General features: G+C 37.5%; 2 protein-coding genes across 2 annotated transcripts; both read right to left on the reverse strand.

Annotated features, from left to right (window-relative positions):
* Nucleotides 1-746: 746 nt before the first annotated feature.
* Nucleotides 747-3,889, reverse strand: LOC107605013 (plant/protein). The gene is made up of 7 exons (XM_016306746.3): nucleotides 3,706-3,889; nucleotides 3,545-3,588; nucleotides 3,088-3,145; nucleotides 2,397-2,490; nucleotides 1,749-1,833; nucleotides 1,604-1,669; nucleotides 747-1,056 (listed from the first exon to the last, which is right to left on the reverse strand). Exons 1-7 carry the CDS (start codon nucleotides 3,794-3,796, stop codon nucleotides 943-945), a joined length of 552 nt encoding a protein of 183 aa, XP_016162232.1. The 5' UTR covers nucleotides 3,797-3,889; the 3' UTR covers nucleotides 747-942.
* A 237-nt stretch (nucleotides 3,890-4,126) lies between these two features.
* TSO2 (Ferritin/ribonucleotide reductase-like family protein) lies at nucleotides 4,127-5,711 on the reverse strand. The gene has a single exon (XM_016306745.3). The coding sequence runs from the start codon at nucleotides 5,318-5,320 to the stop codon at nucleotides 4,331-4,333; it is 990 nt and encodes a 329-aa protein (XP_016162231.1). The 5' UTR covers nucleotides 5,321-5,711; the 3' UTR covers nucleotides 4,127-4,330.
* Between the last annotated feature and the right edge of the window lie 21,302 nt (nucleotides 5,712-27,013).

The raw sequence follows: 27,013 nt of genomic DNA on the forward strand, positions 1-27,013 counted from the left end.
ACTCAGATACTAATTGGGCTGGTGATCCCATTGATCGTCATTCTACTACTGGTTATTATTTATTTCTTGGTGACTCTCTTATTTCCTGGCGAGCCAAGAAGCAAACATTTACTGCTCGATCAAGTACCGAAGCTGAATACCGTGATCTCACTGACAGCACTGTTGAGGTTGTCTCAATTTGTTAGCTTCTTGAAGACTTGGATGCCATTCAGTCGTCCCCAATTGATGTTTATCGTGACAACCGCAGTGCTATTCAGATTGTCAATAATGATATTTTTCATCACCAAACACATTGAAATTGATTGTCATTTTGTCCAACGTCTCTTTATTGATGTTGTTCATCTCATAGTTGTTGTGACTCTAGATCAGACTGCTGATATCTTCACAAAGATTCATCATCCTACTCGTTTTCGAACACTAGTGTCCAAACTCAAAATGGTATTCTTAACTCTACTTAAGTTTGAGGGGAGAAGTTAGAGTATAATTAGGATTAATCAGATCATTTAGCATCAATCATATTTATTTAGCATATATATATTTACTATAAATTATTATACTTTTATTACTTTAATTCTTCTAACAAAGATCTATAATCATCAAAACATACTTGATAAGTCACATTACTTTTCTTTAGTTTGCTTTCCATTTTCTAACACAAACAATACTAATTTAAAATTTTTTTATTAGGGATTCACTACGAGGTAGGGAAAAAAGTTAGCGTAAAAAAAACAATAATAATAACCAAGTTCCCAATAAAAACTAGATAGAATAGAAATGCAGTAAGTGCTTCAAATTGTACAAAAATTTATCCGAGTGTTAGCTAAATTGACTAAATAATACATCTTGTGGATTGTGTCATTGTGGACAATACCAAAACCAAAAAGGCATGTGTCATGTGAAAGCCACACTTGAATCAAACATGTCTCAGCAAGTCTTCTGGATCTACCTTGGCTTGAACACAGGGGACACCTTCCTCTGAACAAACTCTTCAATCACCTCAGGTGACAAAATTGACGTCTCGCTCTCATAATCACCATTTTCCATCTGCTGGTGTAACTGGCAGAATAAAAAAAGAACATGCATATATGAGTTTTATTTTCTGCTACTTTTAAGTAACATACTTAACCTTTTTACAGAGGGATATCTTGTGAATAAGCCAAGCCAACTTGAAATAGTCTAATGTAACATAAATTATATTTATATTAACACAGACATGATACTCTGACAGTTCACCAAGAACCACAATCAAATGAATCATGTCATTTGGAAGAAGTGACCTGATAACGCATATACCATAAAATTAATATGAGCATATAGCGCATAAATATTCAATTGGACTTGTCCTATTAAAAATCAGGTTTGACATTCAAGTATTATTCTAGATCATCCCAAGAAGTCAGCATAATAAACCATTATGTGTGACAAGATGATGCAATATAACTGGTATATAGGTGCTGCTAACAATTTACATCATAAAAATTACCGTAATAAGATTCAGAGTTGATGTATCAAATGATAACCACTTATATACTTTTGTAATCACTTATCACCATTCACCAGCATGATTCAACATAAATTTTCTACTTTGGAATCAGTGTTTTACCTTCTCAAGGATAGCCGATTGATCGTCCAAGTGAAATTTCCGCATGTACTTCAGCATCTCCAGTTGCTGTATGAATTTGTTTTGGTATTTTAGAAATGTACACAGTAAACAGATTCTAAAATTGTGGGAATTAAATATATTTTACCAGTTCCTGAAGCTTTTGTTGATTTTTCAGTTTTTCTGCAAATTCTTCTTCTCCAAGCTCTGCTTCATCACAGGCCATCTCTTCTCTACCATATCATTTTCATATCGAAGTGAAAGGCCATTTTGCAAAAATTAACTACTTACTGATCTATCTATGGCAGCCATAAGAGTGACATATATGAAGCCTACCAGATAACCTCTCTTGTAAAGGGGAACAAAAACACTGAAACTACTAAAGTAAGCAGATGATAATCATGACTAACTAAATCCAGTTTTCACACTGTCAAAAACTCCCCACTTAACAAATCGCTGGTAATGTAGCGTAACTGTTTCCAATTTTTCCGAAGTTATTACAACTCAGAGCTAGACAAGAAATGGCCATGCTCTATCTATGAACCACACACATTATTTAAGCAGGTGTCCACATATGCAGTCCTGACTCCCACAGAAAAATATACCATAAACATCATCTTTTATAATATGGGGGGAAAATGGATGTTATAAACATCAAACGATTCTCAAGAAAAAATTAGGTGAAGTTTACACAAATTTCGTCTTCTGTCCATGGTAACAGAACTCTAGTTTGTACATAATTTGTTCTAATAATCAAAGAAACAGCTATACATGTAGAAGGAGAAAGGGTACTTACTTTGCAAGGAACTTATAAAATTGAATTACCAAATCCCGATCATTCTCATACACAGTAGTAATTTGTCCAAGGCATGCAATACCAAAGCTTGGATCTGTCATAAAAATAATATCATGTTAGGTACCAGATTCGAAATGGGCCTTAAATACTCAACACTAGTATCATTCTTCCATGGCTGGTTCCTAGTGAGTGTTATCAATACTCAACACTAATATTTTCTAGATTATATCTGTGGTTTCTTAGCAAATACAACAATTCTGATTAATACTTGTAAAATACACAAATTGCTGTTGCTTGATTGAGTCCCATGTATGAACATTTCCTTTTGACAACACAATTTCAGCATAAATTACTATCAACTTTGGCTAAGAAAATAAAAGAAATATCTAGGTTTCTCCACATTCTTACATATCAGAGGAAAAGACATGTAGGGTGGCTTTTTTGCAAATAATTTTAATAAATAATAACGAGAAAAAGAAACAGATGAATACGGGATGATTTGTTAGGCAGACAAGCATCTAGTATTAGCGGCAAAGATATGTAGGATAGCTGGTGTTGCTGCAGTTTGCACTAAGCTGAATTTACTTAAATTATTATATAATGATGTTACTGATTAACATGAAAAATGAGGCACCAATATTCAGTAACAAACATGCTCTATCAGAAATTCAGAATACATCAAAAAACCTACCAATACCCATCTCCAAAAATATCTCTTCCTGTATTGCGGTAGTCATAGCAACAGCTTCCTGATAATCAATCATAGTAAAAGAAATTTAAGAATCCCACAATTTACAAAATGCCAGCTAAAAACAAACAAACATACTAGTACTTGTTTATTTGACACAATCAAACAAACATGAGTCCTCAAAATAGAAAATCAGCACAAGCACAGACAGATTATATAGTTATTTTGTTTAGTTGTACTCTTTAACAATTTCAGCTACAAGAAAATCAACCAATAAGCCTTGTTAAGATGCTTAAGAGATAAAAAGGGAAGTTCAATTCTGTCTATAAATTTTCTTCTTCAGAACCCATTATCAATATAACCCAAATATAGCAAAAGAATCAGATTGCCCAATTTAAACCAAGCAAAAGACCATAAATTTGTCTATCATTTCTCCCAAAATGAAACCGAAGAAATTCACCTGCTTATCATTATGTACGGCATCTGCAATTCTTTTCTTCACGTCTGCAAAGCACAAACAAGACCAAATTGCAAAGAAATCAAAACTCAAAAGGCGCTACGTAATCCAATTAATGAACTTGAAACAACAAAAACCTGGAAAATAAGAACAGAAATAAATACCAGGTTGAGAAGTAAGGAAATTGAATCGATCAAAGACTTGCAAGAGCTGTTCTCTGGACATCATCCCAGTGCTCTGTAACTCAGCGGCCATTGAAGACGCTCACAACCACAGACACCTCTCTTGCTAAGAAATAAGAATGGGGGCCACAATGTTAACACCCGAAAACATTAGCACTATTTATTTATTTATTTATTTATTCCCTTGTATTTCATTATATCGCACTGTCTCTAAATAATAACAGTCGCATTTCATTAATTTGCCACGAACATCAACATTCAAATAAAAGAGACTTCATTTCAAAAACTGAACGAAATCCCATTAAGGAGAAAAAAGAATCATAGTCATAATCCAATAATCAACAGTAATAATATTTTTCGAGAAATTAAGCTAAAAAATAATATTATTAGAATACGAATAAAATGCGGTAAACTGAATTTATACTTTATCATTTCGCCAGCCATAATATTACAGACAAAACAATTAAAAAAAAAAGGAACCTATGGCTAAAGGAGTTAAAGCACATAAACCTAATCTAAAAGCGGGAACGGGAATACAATATATCAGACATATTAAATAACAGAGTAAAGGAAAATTAGAGCATATATAAAGTGATCCAGGTGTTATTTAAAAGTCCTCATCCATCTTGAACACGTGGACACCACCGTGACCGTTCAAGCTAGACATAACCGAAGCCTTCTGGTACTCCCCAACACGCTTTTCAAAGAAGTTGGTCTTCCCCTGAAGCGAAATAAGTTCCATCCAATCAAAAGGGTTCTGAACATTGTACACCTTCTTGCACCCAAGCGCCACCAGCAACCGATCTGCAACGAACTCAATATACTGACTCATCAGGTCTCCGTTCATTCCTACCAACGCGCACGGAAGCGCGTCGCACACAAACTCCCTCTCTATATCCACGGCGTCCTTCACGATCCCCTTCACACGCTCCTCAGGCAGCTTCTTTCTCAGAAGAGAGTACAGCAAGCACGCGAAATCGCAGTGAAGGCCTTCATCTCGCGAGATCAACTCGTTCGAGAAGGTTAAACCTGGCATTAACCCGCGCTTTTTCAGCCAAAATATCGAGCAGAAGCTCCCGGAGAAGAAGATCCCTTCGACACAGGCGAACGCGACGATGCGTTCCGCGAACGATTCTGAGCCATCGATCCATCGTAGGGCCCACTCGGCTTTCTTCTTTACGCAAGGAACGGTCTCAATTGCGTGGAAGAGACGATTCTTCTCTGATGAGTCTTTGATGTAAGTTTCGAGAAGGAGGCTGTACATCTCTGAGTGGATGTTCTCGATTGCGATCTGGAAGCCGTAGAAGGCGCGTGCCTCGGAGACCTGAACCTCCTTCATGAACCTTCCGGCGAGATTCTCCAGGACGATGCCATCGGATGCGGCGAAGAAGGCAAGGACGTGAGTGATAAAGTGGCGCTCGCCGTCGGTGAGAGATTCCCAGTGGCGGAGGTCGCCGGAAAGGTCAACTTCCTCCGCTGTCCAGAACGATGCCTCCGCTTTCTTGTACATTTCCCATATCTCAGGGTATTGGATTGGGAACATGCAGAATCTGTCAGGGTTTGGAGCAAGGAGTGGCTCTTCTGGAATTGCAGGCATGATTGGAAATGGAGATAGGGATGAAGAGAATATAGTTCTATTTATGGTGTGTTGGTGAATGGTGACGAAATATGGTGGATGAGGGGGTTTAAATAAATAGTGGGCGATGAAGGGTTTGGGATATTTTGGAAGGAAGATTTTGAATTGGATGAAAATAGGAGCGGGGATTTTAAAATTTTTGGAGTGGTGTGCTTGGGAAGCTTGCGGGAGAAGACTAATTAGTGGGGCAATTAGGGGAAATCATGTGTTGAGTTTTCCGTCCCGTTGCAAAATTACCGTTGGGGGTAGTGTGTGTAGAGAGTTACGCCGTTTGTGTGTATGAATAAAGGGGTAATGTTGTCTTTGGGCAGCGTGAATTTTGAATTGGAATTTTGGTCGGAAATTCGAGTTGGCGCCATTCAGAGGGTTTGAAATTAAACACAATAAAAAATAAAAATGAAAACAAATGACAAAAATTCAAGAAAAGAGTGCGGCATACGCTTCATCCCTCTCCCTCCTATTTTCTATTATCCCGCCAAAATTTCAATTCCACTTCACTCGTCTACCTTCGCACCAAAGCCTCACCTCAATTTTCTTTGCAAGAAAATCAAAGAAGCAGTCAAAAACAAACCTTCGAATTTCCAATTTCTTTCTCAATACCCAAACTCACTAACCATCTTAAATTCGAAAACATGGTAGAGAAACAACATTCGACCGCATGCAACTTTCTTTACCTCATCACCCATTTCACCCTCCTACCCGCTGCCGCAACAACCGCCACCGACGTCAACGTCCTCCCCTGCCTCATCCTCCTTCAAAGGCTCCCAATCGAAAACATCTTGTCTCTCCCACCTAACTTCCTCTTTCCCACCCTCAACAGAAACCCCCCTCTCCATGTAAATGGATTTATCGAAAGAAACTACTATGCGTCCGAAACCTCCCTCTTCGACACCACATCCTTGCCCTACTTCGCCATCGACAATAGCTTCTTCAACATATCCCCACTCCCAGAAATATCCCTTCTCGAACCCGTCCGCACTAACGCTGATCCATTTGCCGCGTCTTAAAAGATTATGGCTGCTCCTGTATGGCCACGTTTCTTGATGCTCAGCTGTCTAAAAAGTACCGTAACGGCACCAATTTTACGATCTTTGCACCGTTAGACGTGGCATTTCCCAAAGCCGTCAAGAGGAACATCAGTGATTACTCCGCGATCTTCGGCAAGCACGTCGTGCCGAGGCTGCTTACGTGGCGCGATCTGATTAGTCTCCCGGACAACACTCTACTGCCGACGTTATTCTCCAACGATTTTTCAATCAGAGTGACGGTTTCATGGATGGTGCGGTATGTCAATGGCGTTTTGGTGTCATTCCGGACATGCATAGTAGCGATTTCGTCGTCATTCATGGAATTCGTAGATTGCTTGATAACACCGTAGTGTAACGATGTCGCACGTGCTAAGCGCTATCTGAAGCTGTATCTGAATGACGCATTTTCTAGAAGTAGCGGAAAGCCTTTCTTTTCTTTTTACACAATTCTTGATCCTAATTTTTAGGGTTAGGATCTGTATATGCAATTGATCGAGAATACTTGAATCCGTTATAGGTTTTTACTGGATTTGTATATGTCTATACGTATATACAATTGTGTGTGCAAATTTACAATGTGCAGTTTTCTGTGAATAGCTTTAAAAGCAATATGGATCTGTTTTCAATTTGAATATTTTGAGATATTGCAATCTGTTATCTTTAGCATTTCAAACTTGCATATCTGAAATATGCACATGGATATTAAGCACAACAATTTGGATGCATTTCTTAGGGATCCGTATAGCATGGTCTGTTTGTTCTTCCAAGTTCTGATCCTAATCTCTCCAGATCACGAGACCACACTCAACCAGTGCTTCCTCTGAAGTAATAGTAGGATTAGTCCCTTGAAAGCAACAAGCTTTAATCGATGCCTTAAAGAATTACTCTTAAGGCTTTGGTAGTTCAAACTCTTAATAGGGCATTTAGCATAGCATACCATTGATTGATAAGGTTAGTAACTGAATAACTAGAACCAACATATATAGTTTCAAAGCTTTGACTTGAGCAGTTTCTGAACCACTTAGAAAATGTGTGTTCTATGCAAAGTTCTGAAAACTGGTTTAAACCGGTCGGATGGGCCGATCGACCAGGAACCAGTGACTGCAACGGCTCGGACAACAAGGAAAATCGCCTCCTCTAAAAACCGATATCAAACTGTTAAATCGGCCGAAAAATAGTCGGTCTAACCAAATTGAAATCCCACCGATTTTCCAAAAACTACCTCAACTTCACCGTTTTGCAGATTTTTAAAACAAAACACCAAGTCCTAATTTAGATTTTCCCTCTGCTCTCTCTCTCTCCATGGTGTCTCAAAATGCAGGCACACAGCAGAGAGGGAACATCTATCCCGTTGTCGTTCCTCAACGCCCAGCCAACGTCGCGTTGTGCATAAACCGAGAGTACTGTACCCGGAATTCAGCCATAAACAATTTCCAATCACTGTACTCGGGATATGTCCATAAATAGTATGGAGACACTATACCCACGATACGTGTTTAAATAAATTGGGATCTCTTTACTCTAGATATATAACAAAAAAATGCTTATATAAATTACTTGAGAGAATACCCCATCTGACCCTTGACAATTATCTCGAAAGGACAACGAGACCTTAAAAAAAAAACACCCAATCCGGCTCCTGATCTTTTTTTAGGGCTGATTAGCTCATGTGCAAAAAAAAAAACAACATTAATTTTTTTTTTTACACAGAGGCTAATCAGTCCTATAAAAGTAAATCTCAAGGGTCAGGTTGGTATTTTTTTTTTTGTCTCAGGGACCGGATTGGTATTTTTTTTTGTCATGAGCCTCGCTGTCTTTTGAGGTAATGGTCAGGGACTATTTTGAATTTTTCTCAAATAACTTCTTAGATCAATCATTCATCACACTACATCCACCTTAATTCTATTTATTATTCCTCTTCTTGTTCACCAAAAAAATAGCTAGTAATCAATTTTTTTTTTTGCAGTAGTTTATCTTAAAAGAAAATTCTATTTCCTTCCTCTGAGAAATGCTAAAATAACACTCTTCTTCTTTCTATTTGTAAAATATACATTCTCTTCCTTTATAACTTTAAAAAAAATTCTTTTTTAATCCATTTTAAATTTTTTGTGTTAACTAACGTTAACTTTGTCCATTTTTCAAAAAAAATAAATTATTTTTTATAAAAATACCCTTTAACAAAATTTTTATTTTGTTGTCATTAAATTTTGCATACCAAAATACTATTTGATAAATTATTTTTTATTGATTAAATTATATTTTTACTATTTTTTAATTTAATAATTAAATTATTTTTTTTAAGATATCCTTCAATAATTTTTAAATTATTAAATTGTGATTTTACCAAAATTTTCTTTAACAATTATTTTCTTATTTTATTATTAATTTTCCGATATCACAAACCACCCAAATTTTTGTTAATAAATTTTTTTTATAGATTAAAAAATTATTGAAGGTTATGTTAGAAAAAATAATTTAATTATTAAATTTTTTAAATATTTTGGTAAAAATACAATTTAATCAATAAAAAATTTTATTAAAAAGTATTCTAGTAAGCAAAATTTAATGGCAAAAAAATAAAATTTTTACTAGAGGGTATTTTTGTAAAAATTAATTTATTTTTTTTTGAAAAATGAATAAAGTTAACATTAGTTAACACAAAAAATTTAAAATGGATTAAAAATAAAACTTTTTAAAAGTTACAAAGGAGATAAATGTACATTTTACAAATAGAGGAGAAGGGGTGTTATTTTAGCATCTCTCAAGAGATGGGAGTGAGATTTTCTCTATTTTTTTACTTGTTATAAATGAATATTTTATTATTTTATATAATTAATTTGAAATTACCCCCATTTAGTTTTGTTTTCCAAATCTTCTTCTTCACTTGCATCTTTACTCACAATTATTGACATGTGATGGAACTATAAACAAAGTAATGTCTATATTGGTCACTAAAATTATTTCAATGAATTAATGTGATCTTAATGGGATTATCAAAAACGGTGACGAGAGAGTAATTTTTTAGTGTAATTCATATGTGATGTATATTTTTTGTGTTGATTCTCTAGCTAGATGCACTTAAGAATGTCATCTTGAGCAACACGGGGGCAATCAATTCAAAGGAAGTTGGTCGAGCAGCATATAGTGCCTAGTCGAGGTTTTATTAATAGGATGTTTTGGGTTGAAGCCAATAAGCATGTCAGTATAATGTTTTATGTGCATGGTATACTAATGCCGCAACATGTGATGGAGTTGTATGTTGAAGTCTGTGACGTGTTTAGTGGTTTTGGACCGTCTTCTTCAATACCCCATGCAGTCCCAATCCTGACGAGGCCGATTCACTCCGCCAATCTGCGGGATAGTGTTGACGTAGAGTTGAGCGAATTTGATTCAGATTATGTTGCCAACACCGGATTGTCCAACGAAAGTGAGTCCTCTGGGGAGAATGTACCAGATACTCCAATCGGTGGAGGTATTCGCTTTCTTCTTCCTCCCACGTTGCCCATTTCATAGTTATCAGAAGTTCCAAGCCATTATCACACTCTTAATTTGGATGCGATATAATTAAATAACCCTTTCAATCTTGGCAACGGTGAAGATTACAATATGGATAGAGGTATAGAATTTCGAGTGGGCCACATGTTTAGGAGTAGAGATGATGTTCTCTTGGCAGTGAAAAATTACATCATTTGAAGAAATGTCGAGTACAGGGTCTTGGAGTCGAATAGGCTGAAATACCATTGTTGATGTAAGCAATTTTTCGTTGGGTGTTCATGGAGTCTTTGTGTAGCACTTCGACAGAATCTAAACTACTAGTAAATGTTGTATTTAACACGTTATAGAATTAAATTAATATTGATTAAGGTATGTCTTAGATGTTAAAATTTATGAGTTCTGTTGTAGGGAGGTGCGGAAATTTGGGGGTCACATACCTGTTGGCGCCAACCATATCTCAAGATCATGCTCAATAGGATATCAGTCTAATTTGCACTGTTATCCTACCAATTATACATGCTGATCCATATGTATCCATCCCAGTGCTGCAAAGTGCAATGAAACAAAGTTATCATTTTGCCATCATATTGAAAGATGTGGATGGCAAAGCAGAAGAGATCGCTCAGATTTATGGCGATTTGAAAGAGTCGTACAAGATTCTCATTCTGTTACAAGCTTTGTCCCACTGCCTTCCTGGTACCACACATGATTGTGTTGCAGTTCCGCACTACAATAGAAACATAATTGACAGAGATTTTAGCCAGCTTGAGAAGGTGTTTTGGGCCTTCCCCTATGTATCAAAGCGTTTAAGCATTGGAAGCCGTTTGTTTTGGTCGATGGGACACACTTGTACAGCAAATACAGGAGTGTGCTGCTAATTGTTATTTCCAGGGATGGAAACAACAATATTCTGCCCATCACCTTTGCACTAGTGAAATCCGAGTCTATCAAGTCATGGTCATTTTTTCTTACGAACCTAAGGTAGCACGTCACCCCACAACATGACATACTTCTCATATCCGATAGATCTCAAGCCATTTGCAGTGCTTTTAATGCAAACAATAGTGGTTGGCATACCACATATCATACCAAGCATGGTGTTGCTCAGGCCACCACACATTGTCACCCTGAGTCATCTTGAACAAGAATTTATCCACATTGACCAGGTCCTCTGGCCGATGCTGCTGACCACCGAGTTGTCTCTTTACCCTGTCCACATGATGGAACTCCACAAAGTGAAAGCACACTAACAGCGCCACAACTCTCCATGAATATGTCCAGTGTTCCTAATCCAGTCATGAGCCATTTACTGTAGCTGGGAATCATCATATGGTGTCCACCGGAACTGGAAACATACATAATACTCTATTTAGCACTAGAAGAGTAATTTGTATATAACATAGAAAGATTCCACATATCATATCTCATCAAACCTGAGAGTATCAAGCCTGCGTCGCAATCTAAGACCTTTGGCATGATGGTGGTCTCGAGTTTGTTCGTCAAGTTCCACCAACCTAATAATTGAGAAATTGCAGTTAGTTCTTAATATAGCACATTCTTAATATTACAACAAAATATTAAATAATTACCTCGAAGCAAAAGGAGATCAGAAAATATCATATACGGTAGTACAAAAAGTTAGATCCACGACATGACTAATAGCACGCACCCGACAACGTCCGTCGTATCACATCGGGCAGCGCTGCACAACGAATGATAGGTGTGTGTTAGTAACGCAAAGCCTCATGACAACCTTCTGCAACTATCAAAGTCCTCCAGAAGCGATAGTCATCTGAAGGGGGACAAGGTTGGCTGACTTGTCTATAAACAAATATCCTCGATCAATATAAGTAAGTAACATCTGGCATACTGGTGGAGAGTAGCTACATCAGCACCTGGTGTAATGTGGGCCACCCTGTTCCTGAGTCAAGTTATTTTCAGTCCAAAAATTCTGCTTCTTGTCCTCGAATCGGGATAGAGGCCTAACACCGAGCAAATCCTCAACCCACTACAATGTAGGGGTGCCTATGGAACTGTTAGAAATCTCTAGTGCAGTCGCCTATTGGATCACCATTTGTGTGCAATCCAAGATGGTATATTACATCCTGGAGTGTGATAGTGACATCGCCACGAAAGGTGAAAAGTATGGGTATCTAGTTTCCGTCATTCCACAAATGCAGAGAGTAAGATATTGTCGAAGATGAAATTTCTTAGCTCTACTGCATGTCCGAACCCAGCCTACCTGATATAAGTTAATAGCACATCAGGCAGCGGGAGCCCCAAAGTCATATGACGTGCCAAGAGCGACTGAGGTGACTGTACAACTACCATTCATTAGTCTTCTGAAACTTATGCGACAACTGCCAGAAGCACGCCGCGGTCATTAATTACCCCCACTGAAGTACTACACAACACCGAGGTAAGTTGGCCATTTTATAGGTGGGGTCTAGATATCTTCGGACACTTTCCAAAGGCACCAGGTCAAGTAAAATTTATTTTAGTATCAAAAGATTACTTTTCCAAGTGGATTGAAGCACAACCACTGGCACACATAATAGTAGAAAAGGTACAATCATTCTTATGGAAACAAATCATATGCAGATACGGTATACGTGGTGAGATAATTTCTGATAATGGTAGACAATTCATTGACCATAAATCTCGACTCCTTTTTATAGAATTTTTATATTAAACACCATTTTAGTTCAGTCGAACACCTTCAAATCAATGGACAGGCGGAGGCAACCAATCCAGTCATACCCCAAGCTATTAAAAGAAGGCTTAGTGACACAAAGGGCCAATGGGCCGACCTTATTCCCAAAATATTGTGGAGCTATAATACCACAGTCTAATTAACAATGGGAGAGACTCCCTTCAGGCTAGTACACAAGGCAGATCCAATGATACCTGTAGAGATCGTCCATCTAACATTAAGGACCGAGCTATACAATGACTACAACAATGCAACCACCAGAATAGCAAAGTTGGACCTCGCCAAGGAAAATAGAGAAATCGCCACCCTAAGGCAAAGGGCAATACAACAGTTGATTGAACAAAAACATAACAAAAGAGTGCTGCCCCGAGCTTTTCAATTAGGGGATCTCATCCTCCGACGAACAGAAGAGGCACGGAGACCACGGGCCATGGCAAGCTAGCCACGACATCGGAAGGGCCCTACCACATTACTACAATGCTCGGAATGGGGGCTTATTTGTTACAAACACTAAAAGGAGATCTAGTTTCAGGAACATGAAATGTTTCATCACTAAAGCTGTATCAAACTTGAGTCCAAAAGACGAGTGAAGGTACTCTTTTTTCCACTCATAAGATTTTTTTCCACATTATTTTTTACTCTAAGCGGGTTTTAATGAGGCCGAACGCCCAACCAACTTTATGTACCTTTCAATCGTGTACACAAAGCAATTTAACAATTCAACCACCGTTGAACATTTCTAAAACACAACTATGAAAATATTGTCAAAACATTATTGTTAACAAAACAGCCAAAGGAACTAACTGAGTTTCATACTCGGATACTGTCAACATATAAACAAACCGATATTTAAATCGGTAACCACAAATCCAAGCAAATTCAAAATAAACAAAGTCTATCAAAACTAACCACAAGCTATTACAAATGCCAAGCTTAATCTTCTTTATCACCAATGCTTGAGCTTCCATCTTCTTCAACTATGGCATCGTCATCAACTAGCTTCCCATTTGATACAATTTTAGTCACATCCAATTTCCTGACGTCCGTCTCAGGGAAAACAACTTTGACTTATGTCACCGCCCGATCAAACCCCTAGGCAAACGCTTCATATACCTCGGTCTCCAAATCCTTCACTCGAGGAACAAGTCGTTTTCCCTCAACTTGCCATTCCTTTAGCTCATTTTCAATAGATTCTTTTTGCCCTTTCGTGCTACTTAGCACAACTTCTTTCAACTTTATCGACAAAGACAAGTCATTTACTGCCTTCTCCTTCTCTTCCATAGCCTTAGTCAATCCCTCAATAGAAATAGCATTTTATTCTTCATTTTCAAAAGGCAGTTCTTGTGTTCGACCAACCAACACAAGACGAGCACTAATAACCTATAAAAAAACACTACTGAGAAAAAAAACAACAAAAAGTAACTCAAAAAAGCAAGTATAAAATACCTGCAAGTAACGAGCAACACCTATATGTCTGACTTCGTTAATCATCTTCACATCCACCGAAAACTGACCAAATTGATCGGATAGAGCAAAGAAAGGAAACAGATTAGACCAAAAAGACCTCATGCTATCATCCTTAGCATATTCATGCAGCCTCTTTTGTGATCTACAAGAACTCTCCACTAACTCCAGGTTTACATCATCACTTTCTTTTTCTCCTTTACCAAGGCCTCACCCTTCTTTCCTTTACTTTTACAGTTTAGCTCGGATTGTGCAACTTCTGCGCTAGTTTCCTTTCTCACATTAGTCATTAATCTTCATTTTTCTTCCTCTGGTTGAAAAACACCTTCAAACCAACCGTCGTAATGGTCGGCGCATTTTCCCCTGTCACAAACACAACAAGATATTACCATCATTTAACAAACAACAGCTCACATTAATTACATCTCTAAATAGTTATAATTACCTATATACTCCAACACAGAGTGTCTATCAGTATCTCACTTCAATAACTCAGAAACAGGCAACATATCATAACAACTCATCTTAGATACCAAAAACTCCATCACTAAATTATCATCAACACACCTATCTTCAACATCTAAAATTTGAACAGGTACGGGAGACCAAGATAATGGAAACCTTTCTTCCAAGAATTCATTTAAATAAAACTAATACTCCTCAGGAACACTCCTAATTTTAACAAACATCACTTTAAAATCTTTGAATGAGGAGTTGTATAACCGAAAAATACTCCTACCCGGATAGTTACTCAAGTTAACCCATAACCCTCTCCTAATCCCTTTGGCTTGAAACGAAAAAAAAAACCTTAAAGACGGGGATATTCTAACAGTTCCATCAAATTTTCAAAAGATCTAACAAAATCTCACGAGTTGAGATGTAACTGTGTTAGAGCACAATTAAGCCAATACAACACCCTGCATTGAAAATCTGTAGAGGAAAGCTTCATGCCCAATTCAGTAAGCAAGCAAATATATAAATAAACATAAGGCCAACCATCCAACTTTTCACATACACGATCACTATCCTGGCATGGTAAAACTTCAATTCTTATATTACTTCCCTCCCTGACCCACACGCCTAAACCTAATTAATTTACGGACTCAACATCATTAAAACAAGAAACCCGACCCCTAACGTCCTCGTCAACCCAACTGTAAGGGACCTCTCCTTCTACTTTCACTTCAGCTTTACCCATTCCCATCTCAAATACACGAAGATAGATCCCAGAAGTGTAGAAGAAAACAAACAAACCTTTTTGACTCATTTGCAGAAAATGGAGGGTTACACACTTCTTCACTTGACTAAGCACTTTCGTATGTTAACTTGGGAAAAAGAAAAAGTTATTGAGATATCACTAAATCACTTAATCGATTATGTGTTCCCATATATATTAACATTCAATCTCAGCCATTAATTTACCAATGGGTAAGGAGGTTACATAATCCAACACACAGGGGTCTTTCGAGATTGGCGTCATAAGTCACATCCATTAAATCATCATGGGAAGGTGGAATGAGAAAAGTTGAGAGAGAGAGAGAGAGAGAGAGAGAGAGAGAGAGAGAGAGAGAGAGAGAGTGTGTGTGTGTGTGTGTGTGTGTGTGTGTGTGTGGACTTGCACCAACACCACCCAAAATGGCCAAGGTATATACACACAAACAAGTTTGACCTATTTCCTTCCCTAGGCACATCAAGCTTGGGAGCTATTATACGTCCATCATACTTCGGCCAACCATGCAAAAAACTCGGTCACGAAAATACTAAAAAGCACGTTCACTAGATCACTTCAAACGGTTGCGTGTCCGCATATATATTAACATTTAATTTCAGCCATTAATTTACCAACGAGTAAAGAGGTTCATCGACATTACTCCCCTGACTCTTTATCTTATCACCCCTTTATTATCCTTGAACCACTTATTTTACTCGCTCTCTTTATCATTAAGATTCCATTTTTTCATTCTAATTTAAGCGTTAGAGTATCTTTTACATGTGTTTTCATCCGAGGTGTTCAATGCAAGCCGACTTATAACTCGTTCAACGAAGGCAGCTCGTTGCTCGGAGGAACCGCTATATCTCGACGTGACCATCACAGACGGAACACTTACAAACACTTAAAATCGTCTATTTCTATCATAAAAAACGCAATTTTTGCTATCTTAATTAAGGAAGTGCTAGTTCATTATTATATTTATTGAGTTACTATCGAAAAAAATCGAGAAATTATGAATAAATGACCATTTGTACCCATGAGAGTTCAGAACGCTGATATTTGTACCCATCGTAGATGAAAACTGACTTTGTAACCATGAGAGATGGGCTCCGTGTGACAAAAGTAGCCTGGCTTGGGTTGGCACTTGCTTCGGGTTTGTAGGACCCTACGTGGCTCTCCAAACCTCCCAAAGCCCAATCTACGTGGATCTGAACGTTTCTATATGAAGGTAATGCTTGAAATGAAAACCCTAGCAACTTGTCTTGCCCAATTCGAACCATACCCCCAAAATGAAATATTGGTGAAATTCAAGCGCACCCAGAGATAACTCAAAACCCCAGCAATGTCACCACGCAGATTTAACTCTAATGCAAATTTTGGAAGTCGCAGCAGTTCTTCAAGTTCGAAGAAGATGAAGGAGAAGAAGCTCGATGAGAAATGTTTCTGTAGGTGGGATGTTGTGTTGATGGAGACTGGAATGATTACGAATCCTAACAGATGGTTCATCAGATGTCCTCTATGGGCGGTAAGGGCCAGATGCTGTTGTTGTTGAGGTGAGACAATTAGTTCTGAGTTTTAGTTAATAATGTGGGCCTTTTTTTTTGTTTTCTCAGACAAGAGATTGCAGATACTTTGTTTGGGTGGATGAACTCGAACAAGGATGGGAGGGTCTGGCAAGATGTTTAGCCAAGAGAAAGGTCGAGCATTGTTATGCAATGCCTGATGATGGATCGACTCTCACTGCAGGGGGGAAAATCAGCAAGCATCATCAATGATGGCTAGGAAGATAGACAAATTTAGGGTTGAAATTAGGGGAATTAGAGTGTTGATTACAACCGTTGCACTGGGGGTAGCATTTTGTTTGTTTTATGAGTTGTATTTGGTGATGAAATCATAAGACTTGTAAAATTGGAGATCTTTGTTCGTGATAGTTAAATTTTCGAATGATATTGGCATGATATGGATTGTTTCTAATCTATACTGGTTTGCTTTACATGTGATACATTGATGTAGATACACAGGGTTTGAACTTGTTGCTGCAATCTGAAATGATTCTGATAACGTTTAAAAGTAGACATTGCTGTTGAAAATGGACATGAATCTCTATCTTTTCTCCTTAAGGATCAAACAATAAGCTAGAAATTAGTAACCTGATGGTTTTGCTTTTCAATATATGAGTTTGAACCAAATTGGATGAACAAAATGCTGTAACAATAGTGATATCAAAAAAAGGCAAAAAAAGGCAAGTATATAAATGGCAACTGAAATAAGACAAAGAAGCCAAGTACTGGCAACTGAAATTACACCCTCAAAAAAAGCATTACTAAGTCATATCTAAGCAAAAGCATGAAAATGCATAACAAAACACAAGACTTATGTATCTCACTGGTGTAAACTAAAAACAACAAAAAGCAACCATAACTAGTCTACGATATTGGGGTCGAGTTACTGCTCCCGCTTGATACACCATTTTTTCCTCCGCTTGATCCACGTATCCTGCCTCGGCCTCTACCTTGACCTCTTCCTGTATCAGATGTGCCTTGACCTCTAGTAGTTGGAGTCACAACTCCAGGTGTGGGCATGAACTGCATGAATCAGGTGCTTATTCATGCACTAGCTCCTTGCAATGGATGAGGTGTAGTTTGAGAGTTATGTGTGGATGGAGTTGTAGCTGGCTGGTTGGCAGGTGGTGTCATTGGCTGCTGTCTTTGTCCGGTCGGAGGTGGTCGTTTAACACTTCTCCTTCTAACTTATTTTCTGGTTGTTGCATTGTTTGTTGGTGGTTGTGGTCATGCAGTTGGTGGGGGAGGCATTGGGTGAGGCTGCTGCAATCCAAAGAACAATGCAGTCATCATCTTCAGTAGGCAGAGGCCTCCATTTGTTGCTCTCTCACTTCTCCCTTTCTAATCTGCTCTGTTGGGTTGGAGCTAACCTTCTGCTGTACCCAACCAAAGCTTTTTTGTTCCTAGCCATAATCCTCATTACGTAGCACCTCACTTCCTCCAACATCATAATTATCGGCTTACCCCTCATCTTCTTCACCTTGGCATTAAACACCTCGCAGTTATTGTTGGTGTAGTTGTCCAACTTAGGGTACTCACTAAAATGAGCTCTGCTCCATTGTTTAGGGCTTATCTTATCCAGGTACTCCCAAGCCTCAGCATTGATCCTTTTTAGTCTCTTCATGGCAGCATTGAAGTCTTGTGTTGTGGTTGCCTTGGCACAAGACCACATGCACATTTTCAGCTGCAAGTCACTCCATTTCTTGTGAAAGTTTTGCCATATATGCATTGCACAGAATCTGTGGTTGGCATTTGGGTAAATTTCTTGTACGGCTGGTATTAGCCCCTATAGGCATGCATGTAAGTAAATAGCTATCAAAATCCAACAATCCAGAAACAGAATTCAATATTTAGCTAAACCAGATTCCAACATTCCAATATCAATCCCATTACAAAACAGAATTGACTATTTAGCTAAACTAGATTCCAAATAATAAAGTATCAGTCCCATTACAAAACAGAATTGACTATTTAGCTAAACCAGATTCCAATAATAAAGTATCAGTCTTATTACAAAACAGAATTGGCTATTTAGCTAAACCAGATTCCAATAATAAAGTATCAGTCTCATTCCAAAACATAATTGACTATAGCTAAACCAGATTCCAATAATAAAGTATCAGTCTCATTCCAAAACATAATTGACTATAGCTAAACCAGATTCTAACATTCCAATATCAGTCTCATTCCAAAACAGAATTCAATTTTTAGCTAAACCAGATTTCCAAATTGTAGAATAGAATTCATAAAATAGACTGGCAACTACTTGCATGTAAGACAGAATTCAATAATAACTAGTAATTATTAAGTAATAATCTTTCAATGAAATTCTAAAACAGACCTGAACAAGTCCATACATGAAATCTCAAGACAACCCAAAATCTTAACCAAATTAAGACCTAACATCAAAGTCCCTAAACACATGAATCAGACATACATCATTATAACATGTTTAAATGAGACAGAAAAGGTATAAACTTGCCCTAACAGACTTAACAAGTAAATATGCACAAGTACCTTCTATATATCTGATATGAAGTTAAACCCATTAGCTTGAAAATCTCCCACATCCTCCTGGAGTATCTCCAAAAACCACTTCCAACTTTCTTTGTTCTCTGATTCCACAATTGCATAGGCAATAGGATAGATATGATTATTTACGTCCTGTCCTATTGCTGTCAGTAACTGCCCCCCATAATATCCTCTTATGAATGTCCCATCCAACCCTATAAAAGGTCTACATCCACCCACAAACCCCTTCTTGCACGCATCAAAGCAAACATAGATCCTCAGAAAAATAGGATTCGAATCAGGTATGGGATTCATGTGGATCCTTACTGTCGACCCTGGATTACTCTTCAGTATCTCGTTAGCATAATCACGAAGTCGTGCATACTGTGCAATCTCAGAACCCTCAATCCTCTCCTTTGCTTTCTTCATAGATCTATAAATTTTCCGTTCATTGATTAGTACATCATACTCGAATCTGAAGTATTGGTCAGCCTCCCTCACTGTCAAGTTTGGCTGCACTCGTATCCTCTCCTCTAACTCATCTATGACCCATTTTTCATCTGCTGACTTATAGTGATTGTCCCTGCTGCCGGTATGTTTATTTACGAATGTTTTTACCTGATAACTTGCTGGAAATATTCTCTTGGAACAGTATATTTGCCAAGGACAGTCCTCATCATAGCATATAGCCTTTGATCTTGTAGAATCACAACGAGCAAAGAATATGCTCCTTCCAATATTGATATTAAACTTTTGGACAGCCTTCTTGAAGTGGCTTAGAGTTTCAAACTCCATCCCAACCTCCAACCGCACCTGGCTCACTGGGGCATTAGCATTGCTCTGAGGAAAAACTGGAGTTTGGTCAGTATCCTCGTCACTTACTATGCTATGCAATTCTTCTGATTCATAGCAATGATGTCCAGGATTTTCATCAGAGAAATCATCCTCATCAACGGGGACGTAGAAGGTTGGAGGCTTGTCCGGATCGGGGTTTGGGATGAAAGACTGGCCTGTAGGGGGCCTCTTTGTTGATCTCCTCTTGTTCACCTTTGGCCTTCCCTCAACCTCATCTGAAGGATTGCTCTGATCATTCTAGGGAGTCCTATTGGTCTCAGAGGGTGGGACTGTCTGAGGGATTGATTGTGAAAGTGGATTCCCATACGGATGTGGGGTGTATTAGGTTAGTTGTTCTGGTTCAAGAGGTGCAGAGACATTGGGTTCAGAAGAAGGGACTGAGTCTGATCAAGCAGTGTGTGTTGGTTGCTGATCTTCTTGAATAGGTGGCTGGGAAGGTTGGGACTGAGTTGATGGTGGTTTATCTGGTATGACAGGTGTTGGGGGAGGCTGAGAAACCTGTCCTGCCTCATCAGATCCTGAAAGTAGTGGGTTTGCTGTCTCCTGGGCCATACTGATATTATCCTCTTTTTGGGCCTCAAAACCAGCCTGTTTATGTGCTTCATAGGCCTCTTCCCTGCTTTGAGCCTCACTCCTTTTTGGGTCCTCCATCCCAACTTGCATGTTACGTACAATTTCAGTATCATCCTCATCTTCCACTACTATCAATCTTCTTTTTGGACTCTTTTTCGGAGTTAGAACCCTTTTAGCACAGCGCTTTACTCTCATCTTTGATGGAGTCATGTTGTTCTCCTCAACTAATACGGGCTCATCCACCGGATGCTCTGTATATACATTTATTCTGTTACTATTCTTCACAGCTACCCCATACATTCTAACTATATCCATGTTAACCCTTAGGTCCCTCAACCCATCATCAAGCTCCTTCTCAGGTTCCAGCCAGAAAAAATTAGTAACAGATGTATATCCTATGTCCTTCAGCAAATCAGATACGAAAAAACTATTCAAGGTATCAACATTAACCCTCTCTATCTCTGTGACTTTACCACCAACGTAACTAACCTTCCCACACGGCCCTCTCTCAAATCGTCCTCTATGATTAATACACAGTGTTATATGGATGGTGGCCATTCCTGAAAGTGAAATAAACCAACAAATTCTAAGAAAATAGTACATGTTACTACACCTAACACAAACCTTAAATAAACTAATTTAGCAATTCTCAAACAGGATTTGATATGGTAATGTAATCTGTCTAACTAGTCTCAATGACATTTGAAATTAATCAACATTGGCAACGACATACCTCAGCTCTCTGCCGACCAAAGGGAGTGACCTCTACACTGTCGATGACGAAATCCCTGGGTTCGAGCTCTGCTAACTATTCCTTGCATGTTCCTCTTTCACGTTCTCGTACTGATGGTTTGCTACTGCTCCGAATGCCTTTTCCGACTTGGGAATGACAGCGTTGAAAGCCGTAGCTTCAGGGTGATGGCTTGGGAGTGTTCCAGACGTCTTCTTTGACTTGGAAACAAAACGACAATCTCTGCTAGGGCATTAGCAGAGTCCTGCAAAATTTTCTTCAATCTCCCAGCCTTTACTAAAAAAAATTGTTTAATTCCACGTAGATTGGGTTTTGGGAGGTTCGAAGAGCCACGTAGGGTCCTACAAACCCGAAGCAAGTGCCAACCCAAGCCATGCTACTTTTGTCACACAGAGCCCATCTCTCATGATTACAAAGTCAGTTTCCATCTACGATGAGTACAAATGTCAGGGTTCTGAACTCTCATGAATACAAATGGTCAATTATTCTTACTATGATACTGAAAACTCAATTTCAAAAAATGACAATATTACAATCGGAATATCAACTTATCAAGTAACAAATCTATACACGTGGTGAATGGAACCACTGCGCGAATTTAGTTGAGTAAGCTAAGTCGCACGCATCAATCTCCCCCTTCCTCCTAAAATCCTAATTTCTATTTTTCCGCGCAGATGTTTCATTCCACGTCACCGCTCTTCCTCTTTCGAACCATCGCACCAAAGCCTCAGTTCTCTGTTTGCAAGAAAATCAAAGAAACAGTGAAAACAAGCCTTCAAATTTTCAATTTCTTTCTCAATCCCCAGACTCAGTAACCATCTTGAAAGTCGCACACATGGAAGAGAAACAACTTTCCCCTGCACACAACCTTCTTTACCTCATCACCCTTTTCACCTTCCTCCTCCTTCCCGCCGCTGCAACCACTGCCACTGACGCTAACTTCCTTCGATGCCTCATGCTCCTCTAAAGCGACCCAACCCAAAATAACTCGTCTCTCCCTCCAGTAAATATCTACTTTCCCACCCTAACAACCCTTGGCACGACGTAATCGAATTTCCCGGAACAAGCTACCTCGTGTCCGAAACCTGCTCCTTCCACCCCATACCCTTACCCTTCATTGCCATTGACAATAGCTTCAACTTATCCTCACAACAAGTATCCCTCCTTGGACCCTTCCGCACTAGTCCCGATCCGTTTGCCACAGTCGCTCACGTCTTGAAATATTATTGCTGCTCCTTTATGGCCAAGTTTCTTGATGCTCAGAGTACCGTAACGGCACCAATTTCACGATCTTTGCGCTGTTAGACGTGGTGTTTCCCAATGCCGCCATGAGGAACATCAGCAATTACTTCCCGATCTTCCGCAAGCACGTCGTTCCAGGCTGCTTACATGGCGCGACTTGATTAGTCTCCCGGACAACACTCTACTGCGGACGTTATTCTCCAACGTCTTTAAGGACGATGCGGTTTGTCAATTCCGGAAATGGTTCTAAGCGATTTCGTCGTCGTTCATGGAATCCATACCGTGCTTGATAACAACATAATGTAACGATGTCGCTGGTGCTAACCACTGTCTGAAGCTGTAGCTGAATGACGCATTTTGGTTAGTAGCGGAAAGCCAAAAACAACGTTTCTTTTCTTTTTAAACAATTCTTGATTCTAATTTTTAGGGTTAGGATCTGTATCTGCAATTGATTGAGACTACCTAAATCTGTTATAGTTTTTTCACTGATTCGTATATACAATTGTGTATACAAATTTACAATGTGCAGTGTTTTGTGAATAGCTTTAAAAGCAATATTGATCTGTTTTTCATTATGAATATTTGAGACATTGCAATCTGTTATGTTTAGCATTTGAAACTTGAATATCTGAAATATACACATGAATCCGTCACTGATAAGTATTAGCAGTATAGAAATGACCTTTGAATAAACACAACAATTTGGATGCATTTCTTAGGGATCCGTATAGCTTGCTCTGTTTGTTCTTCCAACTTCTTAGCAGTGTAAAAGGGCTTTTGTTTTTATTAGATGGATAAAGAACAGATGTTATTCCCAAACCAATTCTTCTTAACAAGTCAAGGATCTAAGATCTTCTATAGTGAAGATAGTTGAAGAGTTAGAAAGAGAGAAACCAAGTCACTTTTGGATCATTTTTAAAGAACTCACACATAATATAAATTATTGACTTAATCCATCAATTTATTACTTTAAAACTGTTCTCACTTTGTTAACAAATCTGGATAATGTATGTAGTCTACATCCCTGTAAGCTGTAACACCACTTTCTAGTCGTAGGTTTCCCAACAAAATAAAACCATGACAAGTTCTTGTGACATTCTTCCTCATTAACTACTTGCTTGAATTCTTTATGCTGGGCAAAATTTCAAGATCCAGAGTAGATAGGAAACATAATAAATGAATAAAACCCAAATCAGCCCCTGACAATTACCTCGAAAGACAACGAGGCTCCTGATAAAAAAAACCCCAATCCAGCCCCTGACAAAAAAAAAAACCAAACCCGGCCCCTGACAATTACTTCGAAAGGACAACGAGGCCCCTGTACCAAAAATAAATTAATGTTATTTTTTTTGGCACAGGGGCTAATCAGTTTCAAAAAAAAATTATCAGGGGCCGGATTGGGTGTTTTTTTTTCTTGGAGGTCTCGTTGTCCTTTCGAGATAATTGTCAGGGGCCGGATGGGGTATTCACTCGGATATCGATAAGATGTGAATGATGCAGGGATTGCTACTTTGCCAGCCACACCCCAGTTATAGTTCTACCTATCTTACTACCCGCATAAAAATGTATCTTTGAAAGCTTTTCAAACTTTGAGCATGCATTTATCTTAAATATTTAACTATAAATAAAATTATAATGGATGAATTTTGCATAGTATGAATGATGTCCTAGGTTTAAACCAAATAAAAATCAAATATTAAAAGATTAAATGTCATATATTCAGAAGACCTTTTTTTTCTTTTGGTAAAAGGCAAGGAAAGGAATATGCAAACAGAAGAGAGAATATGTAAATCCAAGCGTATGCATGTGCTTCAGATATATAGGTTTTGTACTTTTGTTACATTTCAACCAAAATCTTTGGAGAACGGAAAGGAACAAGCATTGGATCAAGAACTAAGTTCAAGAAAGCAAAGGAAATTAGTCTAGATCTCTATGACTTAGAAATCTAATCAAAATAATTAAAAAAAAATCTTGGTATCTTTTCAAATTTTAAATATTTTTCTAAGAGAAAATGGTTTTCATCTTTTTTTTTTTTTTAAATAAATGTTAAAAAACTTTCCATCAATATGTGCAAAAACATGATACTAATTATACTCCACATTAACCCTTTTCACATTCATATTTTATGAAGTTTTTTTACTAATCAATACACCTCTAACAAAATATTTTTTTAATACTAACACTAACATACCCTGTTCATTACATTTTTTCTTTGGAAGAGAAGAAGTGATATGATACTAATGCAACAATGTTGGATGTATTGTAAGTATAAACTTCACGATTGATTGGTTTTAGGATTATTCATTTACATAAATGACACTCATATCTTCAATCTTCTAAACTCACCAATACTCGCAATAAAATAAAAGAACGGATAAACATTTCTAATTTTGAGAAACCATGCTCATTTTTTTCTATAAAACACACATACAATCATATGTACATCTGGCTTTTATACAAGCAAAAGGTGATGCTAATAATTCGAGACTCTTCGAGTTTTTTAACTGATAATGAATACACATATTTGACCAATTTTACTTTACTTTGAGTATTTAAATAAGTAACTTGAACATCTTATTTATTTTTTTTAACTTTAAGTTGGCATTCTTTGATTTTCAGCACTATTATAAACAACTTGAAAATTCTTTAAGTTTTTAATAGGTTATGCTTGGTAACCAATGATTTTTTTGAACAACATGAATAATAGATTCTAAAATTGGCCAAATTTAAATAAAATACATTACATTTTTAAATTACTCACCTAAATCTTAATATTGGAATAACCATTCGCACACCTAATGAATTGAACATCTAATATATTTATTGTTCACATTGTTTAATATTTTCATTGTCTACTTATACTTTTTCGTTTTTAATAAATCCAACAAATTGATGATAATTATATTCAACTAAAATTTTGCTTCATCAATTCTCTAACGGAAATGGATCCTCTCCAATTTTTTAAACACTTGAGAAAATGAAGTGTGATCTCTTACCATTAATTTTATAAGTGAAATAAAAAATAAATATGAGAGAGAATTCAATTTTTTTTTTTACTAGAGAGAATCCACTCCCATTCTTTAACCACTTTTCATAAAGATTTTAGTTCATATAAAGTGGTGCAAGTCGACTTAATTTTTTTGTAATCAACATGTATGCTCCTTTCCTAGGTTCATCCATTTCGTGGATGCAAGTTTTGAAGTGGATAAAGTCCATTTCGGGTGTGTAGTGGTTGAGACAGGACTGTAGGAAAATAAATGTCTAAAATAATATTTTAACTATTTTAGATACAAATAAAATTTATAGATAAATAAATTAAAAAAATATTAGGATAAGTTTATCACAAAACAAACTAAGTACAAATAGAAAAAAAATACGAGATATAGATATTGAAAATAAGAAAGAATAATATTAAATGTATATATCTCTTATGTGTGCCTGTGTTTTATATATAAGAAGGATGACAGTTTGGTAGTGGTCAATTACGCCTCTTTCTTTGAGGAAAGAAGTTTAAACTCCACCTCAAACATTTAAAAAGGTCAAAAAATTAACGTGTGCTCTGTTGTTAGGATTTTTTCAAAAGGTGCTTTATTAGGGTTTTAAGGTACGAAGGAGGCAGAGAGCGACGACCAGGAACACGACGTTGAAAGTGGAAAATAGAGGCGCGACGAGAGAGGATTGGACGGAGGTGCTGTGACTGCTTGAGAGAGGGAGACAGCGACGTTATTGGGAGAGGTGTTAGGGTTGTGTTAGGGTTCAATGAGTTAAGCAAAGGGAAACTAGGGTTTCTACACATTAATATATATATATATATATATATATATATATATATATATATATAATAGGGTAGAAAATCGGTACGCTTTTAAAAAGTGATCCAAAAAAAAAATCATGCTTCAAAAGCATGTCAATTGATGTTTTAAGGCCACTCTTTTGAAGTATGGCAGTAAAAAGCATGGCAATAAGATTTTAAAAATGTCACCGTAACGTAATTTTATTGGCACGTTTTAAAAGCGTGGCAGAAAAGGCATAGTTAAATCTCTAATCAATCACCATTTTATAAAAGTGTGGTCATTGACTCTTTTCGACACGCTTTTGGAGTGTGACAAAAAAAACTGTGGCCAAATTTCTAATCAATCGTCATTCTCATAAAAGCGTTGCCATTGACCCTTTTTTACCACACTTTTAAAGCGTAATAAGAAAAAAGCGTAGTAACAGGCCTTTTTTTCTTATAGTGAGCTAATGTT

This window comes from Arachis ipaensis, chromosome B6 (genome assembly GCF_059453495.1).
Source record: "Arachis ipaensis isolate K30076 ecotype BB chromosome B6, ASM5945349v1, whole genome shotgun sequence".
Lineage (NCBI taxonomy): Eukaryota > Viridiplantae > Streptophyta > Magnoliopsida > Fabales > Fabaceae > Arachis > Arachis ipaensis.

Coding starts and splice junctions, on each gene's coding strand:
- LOC107605013 (XM_016306746.3), bottom strand. CDS start 3,796: ATGGCCGCTGAGTTACAGAGCACTGGGATGATGTCCAGAGAACAGCTC. Junction 1,834..2,396: donor TTTTATAAGTTCCTTGCAAA/GTAAGTACCCTT, acceptor ATGATATGGTAG/AGAAGAGATGGCCTGTGATG. Junction 1,670..1,748: donor AACAAAAGCTTCAGGAACTG/GTAAAATATATT, acceptor AAATTCATACAG/CAACTGGAGATGCTGAAGTA.
- TSO2 (XM_016306745.3), bottom strand. CDS start 5,320: ATGCCTGCAATTCCAGAAGAGCCACTCCTTGCTCCAAACCCTGACAGA.